Raw genomic sequence first — 11,977 nt, 5'->3', positions numbered from 1 at the left:
GATTGTGTAATAAGGTTGCGTAACGCCTCATTTCCGAAAAACAACTTGTTTGCTTGTCGGCGGATTCGACGCACGCTAACAGAAATCATCCACAATTCACAGGCTGTTACATTTGCTGTGAATGAAGGTGCGCCTCATTTTTGTTGTGAGCTGATGTCAGCCTTTTGAGACAGTGGGAACATACTTAAAGAGGATTTAAGTTCACGACACCTGCATAGAACATCTCCGCGACGGGCTAAAAAGCTAACGGATGGGTGGAGCTGACGGGTGTGACCCGAGAAGCCTTCTTCCTCATCAGAGTATTCGGAGAACTGTGATTCTTACGATTCCAACGTCCGGAGTTCCTGTTAACCCCTCCAAATGGACATAGCAGATGTGTTTTGATGTCAACCAGAAGTTTGAAAACTTGGTAAGACCATCTCTTAAATATTCCCAATGAAGGCTTTGTATCAATCGGTGTGTTATTCCTTGGACATACTCATGTAGAAACTACAGTCTGGGGCACTTTACAATCTGCATTCCATTTTTAAGTACATACAAAAAATAAATAACATAGCTTTGATAATAACCAGTGTCTGAAATAACGTCTGCCCGGGCGCCCGGGACATGCAACTTTTACGTCGGGCGTACAACTTACAAAATGTCTCAGCCCGGGTGGCCGACAAGAAAAAAAAACAGAAAAACGAAAGACTTTTTTTCAAATCAAACGTTTGCTTTATTCAATAAAGCAAACGTTTGAACGAAGATTTTGAAATCGGAATAAATTATTCCGATTTCGAAATCTTTGTTCGGTTTGGAAATTTCTGAATTTCGGTTCGTTTGACAATTTGCATACTTGGCACAGCAGCCAATCAGAAGCCAGATTCGTGCTTCCAGACTTTCCCGAGCGTTACAAGGTCGTGCATTTGCCAAAGTCGATGCACACAACCTCAACCTCAGAAGAAAGATTCAAAAGAAGGTAACAGAATTTATAACGCTCCAAAACGTAAACATACATTAAAAGCATGGTGGAAAGAGGAGTTCACGTGGCTTGTAGCAGATGACGCAATGCAAACATTGCATTGTGCAACATGCCGAATAGTGTATGGACAAACGACAACTGGAGCAAAATCGTCAGCAGGGGATATTTACGATAAATTAAGCAAGGGAGCATTTGTGGTCCTTAATAAAAAAATCATCCTTAATACTTTGCAACAATGTTTTTTGGTTTTTGCGATTAGTCGTCTTATTGTGTTTCAGGTTGTGAAAAATGGGGCAGGCAACTTTTCAGAGTTGTCTGCCCTGGTGTCCGTTAAATTTTTGTAACAAGTTTCAGACACTGTAACAACAAATTAATAACAAATCCCGTAGACGTGTGGGCAATGGGGGTCCTCCTTTTCTTCATGGTGCCGTTCCGCGCCGAACGGCATGGAAATCGGTTTGCCCTGGTGTCCGTTAACTTTTTGTCATGAGTTTCAGACACTGTAATAACAAATGGGTATATGTGATATATATATGTATATATGTGACAGATAGTCCTAGATACATACAGAAGCTATTTACAACTGAAATAGAAACAATATTTCAAATTTACCTCGTAAATAAAGGCATTCTGTGACATCTGACAAAGTACATTTGGTTATGTCCCGTATACTATTTATTTTTTTCAATGACTCACTTGTCTTAGAAGTTAATGGCTCTATACACTACAATTACTAGGGTTGCTTTGCAGATGAAAGCATAACCAAAGATGCCTGCAGGACACATCCACGTAGCAAGCCCCAAACTCCACCACAGCCTTTACAGCCTGACCGATAGCTCAGACCCCGAACCAGAGGATGAAGAAGTCGATGGCCCGCCATGCCTTACCCCGCTGCAGAAGCTCACGATGGACATGCACAAGGACAACCGGATCATTAAGGAACTGGTCATCGGCCGCAGGGTCGGCTTCTACAAAGTTAGAGGAGAGATTGGCCACGGGACCTTCTCCAGAGTCAAAATGGCATTTCATGCTCTGACAAAAGGTACCATCAACGGTGATCTCAATCTTGTGAATTTGTGATGCCACTTCCATATCTTCAGGACGCTTCAATGTGGTGTTTTTGAAGTCTCGTTACTTGTCTTTCCAGATAAAGTAGCCCTTAAAATCCTGGACAAAACAAGATTTGACAATCAAGCCCAGCGACTTCTCTCCAGGGAAGTCGGCAGCATGAACTCTATGCAGCACCCAAACGTGATCCGTCTCTATGAAGTCGTGGAGATGCCGAGCCGTCTCTTCCTGGTTCTGGAGTACGCCGGTGGTGGAGACCTGCACAACAAGATTTGCATTGAGGGAAAACTTGCGGACAACACCAGCAAGATCACATTCTCCCAGATCTTATCTGCCATTAAGTACATGGTGAGTGGGTGCAGTGAGCGTTACTCTACTCACGATTATACGAGATATTTGACCTTCACGTCAAATTTAAGTTCAAACATGAAATAGGTACCTCATTACGGAGGTTTGCTTACCAGGGTATCTCGTGATCAAGTCCTTTTTGCTGTATTTTGTGAGGACCTTGACGTAAATGTGTTGGAAGGCCGCCAAATCGGCAAAAGGAAGATGTGAAATAGTAGTGGAAACCTAACAATGAAAACATCATGATTTTCCTTGCAGCACAGTAATAACATCGTCCACCGAGACCTAAAAGCCGAAAATGTCCTGTTCACCGCCAGCGGCTGTGTAAAGGTGGCAGACTTTGGATTCAGCACGCAGGTTTCCAAGCGCAGTGACACGCTCGACACCTTCTGCGGCTCGCCTCCATATGCCGCCCCGGAGCTCTTCAGGGACGAGTGCTACCTTGGCCCTCCCGTAGACGTGTGGGCAATGGGGGTCCTCCTTTTCTTCATGGTGACCGGCACCATGCCGTTCCGCGCAGAAACCATGGGCAAGCTGAGGCGATGCGTCATCCAGGGCACCTACAGTATCCCCCCCTGGGTTCCCGGCCCTTGTCAGAGGCTCATCAGGGGAATCTTAAAGGCAGATCCCCTCGAACGTTGCGCCGTTGACCAGATGCTGGGTTGCGATTGGCTTTTGCCTGTGGAATTCCCCTGGTCCTTGGCATCTCCGGATCCAGCCAGCCCTCTGCGAGGCCTGTCGGATCTGGACAGTACAGACCTTATGATGGAGGAAGAGATGGAAGAGATCAGGTGCTCCCTGGAGAAGCTGGGCTTTACCTCGGCACACTTGCTGAACAATAACTTGAATGACTGCCGCAGCCCCGTGACGGGGGTCTATCGAATCTTGCTGCACCGGGCGCAAAGGAAAAGGGGCTGCGACAGTCCGCCTGTGGTTCGCGGCATGGTGAGGGACCCCAAGCGGGAGGGACTACGAGCGTACCGGGGACTCAGGCACACCTCCAAATTCTGTGTGATTTCCTAATATTAAGGCCTGTGTTCAGTTCCAGTTCTGGGGTCATTTTTCCAACAGGCCCCTACACAGGTTTGGCAATGGTGCAGTCAATTTGTCTGGTTTTATTTTCGACCATCAAGTATGAATTTGAGACACACCTCGGTGTGCTAATCGACTCAATAAAGACCACCTGTTGTCGGACGCCGCCCGCTTTTTAATGACCAAAAAGTGTTGGAACAAACACTGTCTAAATCAGGGGTGTCAAAATCCGGTCCTCTAGGGCCGCCGTCCTACATGTTTTCCAAGTCTCCCTATTGCAACCCTCCTGATTCAAGGGAGCAGGCTCAATGGACACACCTGATTCTAATGATCAGATCATCAGCAAGTTCTGCAGAAGTCTGACGTAAGCCTGTTCCCTTGAATCAGGTGCGTTGCAATATGGAAACCTGGAAAACATGTAGGACGGCGGCCCTCAAGGACCATTGTTTGACACCCCTGGTCTAACGTCTGTGTAAGTCGTACAGGAGTGGTCCATCGATGAGAAGGTTTCTTCAGCCGTCATCTGTACTTCTTTGAAGGTTCGGACGTTTGGCTTCTTATCCAAGAGGCTTTGTCAGTGAACTAAAATTTACTACTGTCCAGACGTGGCGTAGCCAGACTCTGCTATGATAGGTCCCTGCTCTCAGGTTGGGGGGAGCAGAGGACTATTCCCTGAGGTTACACTAATTACTTTTATTGTCCTGACTGATTATCGGATTGGATTTGCATTTATTAGTCTCGCATTAGAGAAATTTACATTTCACAGCAGCAAAGTGATCTCACCTCATCAGCATAACTAAGCCTATGTGGTCTAAGAGGGCTGTTGTACGAACGATCCAAATTAAACCCCACCCCACCATGGCGATTTAGTGAAGGGTTTAGCTGTTTTTATGAAAATAGCTTCTTTTACTCCCCTTTCAAACCATCTGTTTTCTTTCGCTAAGATTTTAACCTCTCTGTCGTCAAATGTGTGGTTGGTTTAAATTAACCTGAAGGTAAATAACTTTTGGTATTGGTTTCTCGGATGTGCCCCTGCATAGTTGACATTCATACGTCCCCTCCTCACCTAACACTGTATTTAAAAATGTCCCCATATGTTTTTTTTTTTTTTTTACTGTGTTGCAATACCAAAGCATTTTGTAATTCTCTGTTTCCTTGATTCCACATCCTAACTGTTGTTGTGGTATTTTTCATTATATATATTTTCAAAATACAAGGTCTCCGTGGTGTTGAATCGGGGTCTTCGTGTTCCCAAAGTTTTATCAAGATCCTGCAAGTCAACCATTGTCCCAACCGCAGATGGCAGGACATCAGATGCTGAGACCCCTCTCTTTTTAACAACCGGCCCAAACCAGCTCAACCCAAACCCAATCTGCCCCCCCTCCCAAGCAGAGCACATTTAAAGCCTCTGCTCCTACCCTCTCAGCGATGCCCTGGGTGACCCACCCCTCCTTCCTGCAGGAACAGCAGATGGTGTAGCGTGGCTGTGGAGACATCTGCAAGGCAGACAATGGGGGGCTCTGTCCAGGTTGCTGGATCTGACAGGCACGGAGCTGCTCTATTGTGTCTTTACACATGCAGATTAGATGAGTGGTGAGGGAGGGGTGTGTGTTTTTTTAAGGGGGACAATAGCGAGCAGATGACAGACCAGAACCCCCTTCCAGACAACATTTTCTGAGTTTCAAACTTTATCTGAAAAGTGTTTCATTCTTCTTTGAGATGTTAGCCCCCCCCCCCTGACCCCCATCTACTATCTCCTCTAGGGTAAAGGAAAACAAACGCACATTGCATTTTAAGGTGTTTCTTTTTATTAAGATTTACCGCACTAATTTTTCAACAAGATTTCAAAAATTGTTTTTTTTTCTTCATTTTTTTTAAGTGACATACTCTTCAGTACAATTCTTCAATATTTAGCATTCATTGAATTCTGCCGTATTCTAAAGTGAAACCTTTAGTGAACAGGCATGGGTTCTTTTTTTTCCAATACAGGTAACATTCGACTTAGGACCGAGTTCTGTTCCGACCAAACGGTCGTAACTCAAAATGGCCGTAAATTGAAATCCATTCAAATGTTGAACTCCCCCCTCTGGTGCCATCACACGGCCGATTGCTGTGTGAGAGTGAGATGCTGACAGGCTGGCCAAAATTGCTAGTGTGTTGCGATGCCAGGCATAGAATTAAAATTTTAAAAATAGGGTCTGGAGGTCGTTGTCGTACGGGTACGGGTGGTCGACCCGGTCTTAAGTCGGATGTTACCTGTATTTATCTTTTTTTTGTCATCATTAAGCTTCTAAAGTGAAACCTTTAGAGAATTAAGACCATTCTGGAAAGTGGGAAACATTTTGGCTGCCTGCAACTGCTGTGGTGTTGCTCAGCCCAAGAGGCCTTGGTTCAAAAGTCCCTTTTGAACAAGTTCCTCTTCCTTCAGCACCGCTTCTTCTCCTGCTGCGCGTGCTCCTTCCTCTCCAAACCTCATCCGCACAAAGAATGAGGGTCGATGTGTCGCTCTCGAGGCATACCCGACCTCATTCGCACAAAGAATGAGAGTCATCTTGGCATGGACGGAACAAGAGGCGACGGTTGCGCGAGGGCCCTCCGGCCGGCGCCGCACCGCCCGGATTGGGAATCCACCTCAGGAGTATCCGGGGATGATCGAGGACAAACTCATCCGTTCCATCGGGATGAGCGTTTCCGATTTACAGGAAGCTTCTCAGAGACCAGTCCGAAGCCATGTCAGCGTCCGGGGAGGCTGATCTCGGGAACCCAGTCGTTCAGACGCCGGCTCTCCTCGCAGAACAGGTGCAGTTTCTCCAGGGAGGGGTCCTCCCAAGCCCCGTCAGCTGGGTTCTGCTTAGACAAGAACAGGAGATTGTATTTAGACCTGTGCCCCATACAGTAAGTCTTTCAGTAAACCAAGGAACTGAACGAACCGTGATGAGGACGCAGTGTGCATCTTCAAGCTTATCCGGCTTGTCAGAGACAATTTCAGCCAGACGCTTCAAGTGGTTCACTCGGACAATGCTGATGTCGTTGTCAAAGCAGAAGGACTGGATGAGGGTGAAGTGGATCTGCAAAGCGATGTCGCACTCGAAACCCTCGTCCACGGCCAGCACGCAGAACGACACGCTGTCCGGGTCTCTGTTCAAGCAAACGGGGGTAAACGGTCAACCGCCGTCCCGGAATGGACCCGGACTGATACAAGTTTTGGCAAAGTTGCCGGTCAATGAAATACTTACAGATTCATCACTTTGGCGCACTCGTACACGCCTACGGTGAGGGCGTCGTTGTCCATGGCGGTCACCAGCACCTCTTCCAGGGTTTTGCCAGTGGCGTGTGCCCGCTCGGCTTCGCTGGATTGCTGGCTCAGAACTTCCTCAAGAGTCATGATGATGAATGACGATGTAGATCCGCAGAGAGAGAGAAAATGTCGTTTTAGATGAGATCCGCAGCAAGACCAAGTGTCCTTCCAGAGGAGCCTCACCTCTTTTATACAGAGCAGCTCGTGGGGGGGGGGGGCTTTGAATGAGCTGCTCCATTATTGGCTGCAGACTCGTGTATTGCTATGATAATGCCATTGTCACGCTTTTGGCTCGTGGCAGATTGATGATGGTCATCGAGACACGCACGCTCCCCTCAGCCTCTGCTCCAATCTAAAAATAGCCCAATTTACGCACGCTAAAGGGGGCGCCGAGAGGGGGGCGTCGTGCTTGTTTTGTGCAATTTACAAAAAAAGATCACGTGATTAGAGTTTAGAAAATTCATGTCTACAAACTAAACATACAAATATACTGTATGTCTGCTCTGAAGCCTCATTGTTTTTGTTAAAGCGTAGGGAAAGTGTGCACCCCCCCCACCCCCCGCGCCCTCCTCTCGCCCAGCAACCCAAACGCAGAAAGGGCAGGTGGACGGTGCCATCTGTGGACTCGGGGCCGGCCATATAACCCTCCCTCCCATTGTATGTGCAGAAAAGCCTTCTATTATCAGCTTGTCCATACAAATGCAAATGAGCAGCGCGTGCCAGAATGTTGTGCGTGCTGCTGCGGGGGTCGGGTGACCACGTGATCATCAGCTGTGTAGAAAAAGCTAAACAAAACGTTTGCCAGATTTTTATTTCATTAGTCCTCTATAACGACTTCAAGTTGCAAACTATTTTTTTGGAATCTGCAATCTTTTTTCATGCCATTCAAACAATTATTTGGATTGGATGTACCTTTATTCGTCTGGCAGTGAAGACATTGACATTTCACAGCAGCAAAGTTATGAAAGGAAGAGGAAAGGAAAGAAAGAAGTAGAAAAACAAAATACAGGAGCTGCTGGAAAGGCAGCCACTCTCACGGCACCAAAAAAAAAAAACAACAACAAAACTACATACAAATAATATGACAACACAAAGACACAGAAAGTCATTAATGCTTCAGCACTTGCTGTAGCCTCTGTGACATGAAGCAGTTATAGATGACAGAGGAAAGGATCAAAGCGTCCTTTTCAGCAGTGGATCAGGGACGTCATGGTGGAATGTGCACGGCTACTACAAGCTTAATAATAATAACAATACATTTCATTTCTAAACACCTTTCAAAACTCTCAAGAACACTTTACAGTCATACGCACGCATGCACACACACACACGCACTCAAACACACATGCGCGTGATTTCAACAAAATGTCAGTATATATTATTTAAAATAACTTTGTGATAATACTCACCATTAATATGAATATTTTTGTGTTCCTCATGTTGGCCAAAACAAACATGTGGATCAAACCTCTGAAGATGGAGGTCACTGATTCGCTGTGGTGACCCCTTGAAGGGAAAAGCCGAAAGGAAAAGAAGAAGAAGAAGATGATGATGAACGTGTTTGAAAATTTTGTCCAGCTTCAGTGCTATATTTTGTACGGAATTTATGTTTAAGGCTCATGTAAGTTTTTTTAAGGCTTGTATAAGTAACCTGTATTGGTTTGTACTGAAAAATAAACATTGAATGAAAAATACGGTCTATAAAGATATGTACTTATACTACTGGAAGAGAATACTACATATATTACTACAAAAATGTTTGTACGCATCATTGTTTGTCAGTCGAATGTTCGTAAGTGGGGGAGCGTTTGTATTAAGAATTAACTTTGTAAAACGACTGAACAACCGATTAATAGCATTTTCGTTCTTTTAGGGCGACGCAAATAATCACGTTATGTTCAGGCATACACGACGCCTAGTATTAAACGGAACACCACCTATGCCGCATAATAGCGCGCATAAAAAAAATGTATTCTCATGTGCATAAGGTGCACCCCCAATGAATGGTGTATTTTCAAAAATGTTCCAGTGCATACGGCGCACCGGACTATAAGAAACACCTTCAATGAATGAAAATACTTTTTTCAAATATAACATAAATACAGTAAAGTCTCGTTATATCGATATTCTCGGGAGTGGGAAAAAATATCGATATAACCAGGTCTATCGATATATCCGACCCTGTTTGCATGTAATTTTCTCCGTGCGTGCATAGAAATAGTATCGATATAACCGGGACTATCGATATATCCGATATCGATATAACGAGACTTTACTGTATATTCAAGTTTTCCAAATACAGGTAACATCCAACTTACGACTGGCTCGACTTACGACCACCCGTAATTACGACCACGACCGCCAGACCCTATTTTACCAGAGGGGAAGCTTGTGAGTAATTCAGCCTCTGAGTCCCTATTCAACATTTTGAGTGGATTTCGACTTACCGCCGTTTCAAATTACAACCGTTTGGTCGGAACGGAACTTGGTCGTAAGTCCGATGTTACCTGTATTTAGTTTTATCGGCGAGCCAGATGCAACCATCAAAAGAGCCATGTACGGCTCGCGAGTCATAGGTTCCTAACACCTGCGATAAGTGCTTGTTGTGGCAAAAAACACGTGCTCAACATTCATTACGTTGATGTTGACAGTATGGACATATGCGAGTGATTTTATCACCCCGTTTTTGCACCCCCCTCACCCACCCCCCCGTGGCTGGTTACGCAAACTTTGCATTGCAAAAATCTGGACATGCCGAAAACTGATGGTGGCCTCTTTGGCATTCAAAATGAAATCTGTGGTGACCCGCTACAACTCATTGGAGATTTGTGCCTCATTATTTTTTACACATTTAATATGATGATTATCATCGACAATTGAGGAAAAAATAAAATCCTGATCCGCAGCAGAGCACAAATTGATGATCCGCTTCAACTCTCCACACCCGAACGCACCCGCACTTTTCGCAACTTTGCAGTTGAATGGATGTCAAAAGTGGCTCGTGTGCGGCCCGCGCGAGCGCAGCAGGTGCTGGCCGACTTCCTTTGTCCACCTCCCCTCCATCCCCAGGGGGACAGATGGCACCCCGCTCGGTCGTCATGGAGACGGATGCAGACAGAGGAGATAAGGGGAGGTACAATATCTCCAGATGCCACGCGCCTCCACCACAGGTCGTTCTTTACGTATGCTAACTAGCAGAGCGCGTGCCGCCGCATTTCACTTATGCAAAGGGAGATTCAACTTGGAGCGGTCAAAATGCGGGTGTGCGTTCGTAGTCGAGTTCGCCATCATGCAACCCACCCTGGAATGTCACGTGTCATGATGTTCAGGTGTCATTTTTGATCAAAGCAAAAATTTAATGTCAGCACAATTTAAGACAATCTCTTTTGGTCAATACAGCTTGGTGTTTGCTTTGAAAACTTTCCACCATGACGGCTCTGATCCACTGGTGAAAAGGAGGCTTTCATCCTCTCCTCTTTCATCAAGAACTACTTCATGTAATAAAGTCTTTGTCTTGTACGCAAACATTATAGAGTACATGGGGAAAGTCGTTAAGATTGGAAGACTGTTCATGTTTTTATGTTCCTGTTGTGTTTATTATTTTGCTTTGTGTTGACTATTTTGTGAAGCGCTTTGTTGCAGCTGTTGTGAAATCGCTATATAAATTAGGGTGTATTGTATTGTATGAATAACTATTAATAATAAATAATTATTATTAATGATAATAATAATAATAATAATAATAATAATAATAATAATAATAATAATAATAATAATAATAATAATAATAATAATAATTGGATTGGATTGGATTGGATATGCCTTTATTAGTCTCACAGTGGAGAAATTTACATTTCACAGCAGCAAATAATAATAATACATTCAATTTATAAGCGCCTTTCAAAACTTTCAATGACACTTTACAGTCACAGGATAAGATTAACAATGTTTCTCTGCGGATGAGCAGCAGCAGCCACACGCGCCAGCGTTCACTCAACCAGGAAGTAACGCACACACATTTAATTCAGAATTCCAACTTTTCACTCGAAATTCACATCTTTAACTCAGTATTCTGACTTTTAACTCAATATTCCGACTTTTAACTCAGAATTCCGACCTTTAACTCAGAATTCTGACCTTTAACTCAAATCTCCGACCTTCAACTCAAATTTCCACTAGAAGGATGGTTATATAGCTAATGGATAACTGGCTAGATAGCAAGTGGATGGCTGGTGGATAGCTGTCAAGATAGATAACTAGCTAGAAGGATGGCTATATAGCTTATGGATAGCTAGCTAGATGGCTAGCTTGATTGCTGGTTGGGTGTCTCGGCGGCTATCTCTTGGCTAGCTAGCTAGCTTTCTATCTATTTGAGTTACTTCCAGGTTGAGTGAATGCTGGCGCGTGTGGCTGCCACTGCTCACCTGTAGAAAAAAACTTTCCTGTGACTGTAAAGTGACCTTGAGAGTTTTGAAAGGCGCTTAGAAATGAAATGTATTATTATTATTATTATTATTATTATTATTATTATTATTATTATTATTATTATTATTACTCACAAATGTATTTGGGAATTAAAAATATGACATAGAGCACCATTCCCGAATTTGTTCGTTTTTTTTTTTTTTGGGTGCCGATAAAGTGCTGGCCATGGCTTCTGGCAATGTTTTTTTCCCTTCCACAAGGAGGCAGCATTTCCCTTTTTTCATGTTAGCACTTTGAAAGTCATATGTATGTGTTACATTGTATTGTATTTTGTACAGCTGCCCTCATTTCAAGTTCATATAACTCCACACCCAAATCATTTTGGAATTAACTCGTTTTTTTTTTTTTTTGATGAAAGAAGAAGATCCAAGGTTTCTTCCGCTGCATTGAATGTTGATGTAGTCCTAAAACTCAATATTCTGTCGGTGAATTCGGGCAATAATGACAAAAACCCTGGCACTGGAGTGTACACATTTTTGCACATCCCTGGCAGTGAATGAGTTCAAAGTTTCACTTTAGAATATAGCTGAATTCGAAGAACGATTGAAGAATTGTCCTTCAGAGTGTAGTCAAACCTTGGTTTTTAACGTCTCGGTTCTCGTCCAATTCAGTTTTCGACCCCTAAAAGATGTGTGTTTTTGAACAAATTGGTTTTCAAACAGGTTTCTGGAACGGATTATGGTCAAAAACCCAGATTTGTACATTCATAGTCCGAGGCGAGCGAGCTAAATTTGAGTGACTATGGGATACCTGGGAAAACAGTAACTCAAGTGCTTATGAAGATA

General features: G+C 44.1%; 2 protein-coding genes across 4 annotated transcripts; one reads left to right on the top strand and one right to left on the bottom strand.

Moving 5' to 3' along the window:
• The first annotated feature begins 46 nt into the window (after nucleotides 1–46).
• On the top strand, nucleotides 47–4,989 carry nim1kb (NIM1 serine/threonine protein kinase). 3 transcript variants are annotated; one of them, XM_089020445.1, is made up of 4 exons: nucleotides 47–409; nucleotides 1,712–2,003; nucleotides 2,109–2,377; nucleotides 2,636–4,986. In XM_089020445.1, the coding sequence occupies exons 2-4, from the start codon at nucleotides 1,730–1,732 to the stop codon at nucleotides 3,398–3,400; spliced, it is 1,308 nt and encodes a 435-aa protein (XP_088876571.1). In that variant the 5' UTR covers nucleotides 47–409; nucleotides 1,712–1,729; the 3' UTR covers nucleotides 3,401–4,986. The 3 variants fall into 3 exon arrangements, with proteins under 3 accessions (XP_088876571.1, XP_088876570.1, XP_088876569.1); XM_089020444.1 differs by having other exon boundaries at nucleotides 49–409; nucleotides 1,699–2,003; nucleotides 2,636–4,985; XM_089020443.1 differs by lacking the exon at nucleotides 47–409 and having other exon boundaries at nucleotides 2,636–4,989.
• A 212-nt stretch (nucleotides 4,990–5,201) lies between these two features.
• gadd45gb.1 (growth arrest and DNA damage inducible gamma b, tandem duplicate 1) lies at nucleotides 5,202–6,809 on the bottom strand. The gene is made up of 3 exons (XM_089020446.1): nucleotides 6,646–6,809; nucleotides 6,340–6,547; nucleotides 5,202–6,256 (listed from the first exon to the last, which is right to left on the bottom strand). The coding sequence occupies exons 1-3, from the start codon at nucleotides 6,792–6,794 to the stop codon at nucleotides 6,143–6,145; spliced, it is 471 nt and encodes a 156-aa protein (XP_088876572.1). The 5' UTR covers nucleotides 6,795–6,809; the 3' UTR covers nucleotides 5,202–6,142.
• Between the last annotated feature and the right edge of the window lie 5,168 nt (nucleotides 6,810–11,977).

Source organism: Hippocampus bargibanti, linkage group LG18 (assembly GCF_051943395.1).
Source record: "Hippocampus bargibanti isolate YZ-2025 linkage group LG18, ASM5194339v1, whole genome shotgun sequence".
Lineage (NCBI taxonomy): Eukaryota > Metazoa > Chordata > Actinopteri > Syngnathiformes > Syngnathidae > Hippocampus > Hippocampus bargibanti.
Note: the sequence above shows the minus strand (reverse complement) of the source record. Positions and strands in the feature narration are given on the sequence as shown.

What these genes read in the sequence shown, in the direction of transcription:
- nim1kb (XM_089020443.1), top strand. Translation starts at nt 1,730, where the DNA reads ATGCCTGCAGGACACATCCACGTAGCAAGCCCCAAACTCCACCACAGC. An exon ending in ATTTCATGCTCTGACAAAAG is followed by an intron (nt 2,004 to 2,108) that starts GTACCATCAACG and finishes TTGTCTTTCCAG; the next exon opens with ATAAAGTAGCCCTTAAAATC. An exon ending in TATCTGCCATTAAGTACATG is followed by an intron (nt 2,378 to 2,635) that starts GTGAGTGGGTGC and finishes TTTTCCTTGCAG; the next exon opens with CACAGTAATAACATCGTCCA.
- gadd45gb.1 (XM_089020446.1), bottom strand. Translation starts at nt 6,794, where the DNA reads ATGACTCTTGAGGAAGTTCTGAGCCAGCAATCCAGCGAAGCCGAGCGG. An exon ending in TGCGCCAAAGTGATGAATCT is followed by an intron (nt 6,548 to 6,645) that starts GTAAGTATTTCA and finishes TTGCTTGAACAG; the next exon opens with AGACCCGGACAGCGTGTCGT. An exon ending in CACACTGCGTCCTCATCACG is followed by an intron (nt 6,257 to 6,339) that starts GTTCGTTCAGTT and finishes TTGTCTAAGCAG; the next exon opens with AACCCAGCTGACGGGGCTTG.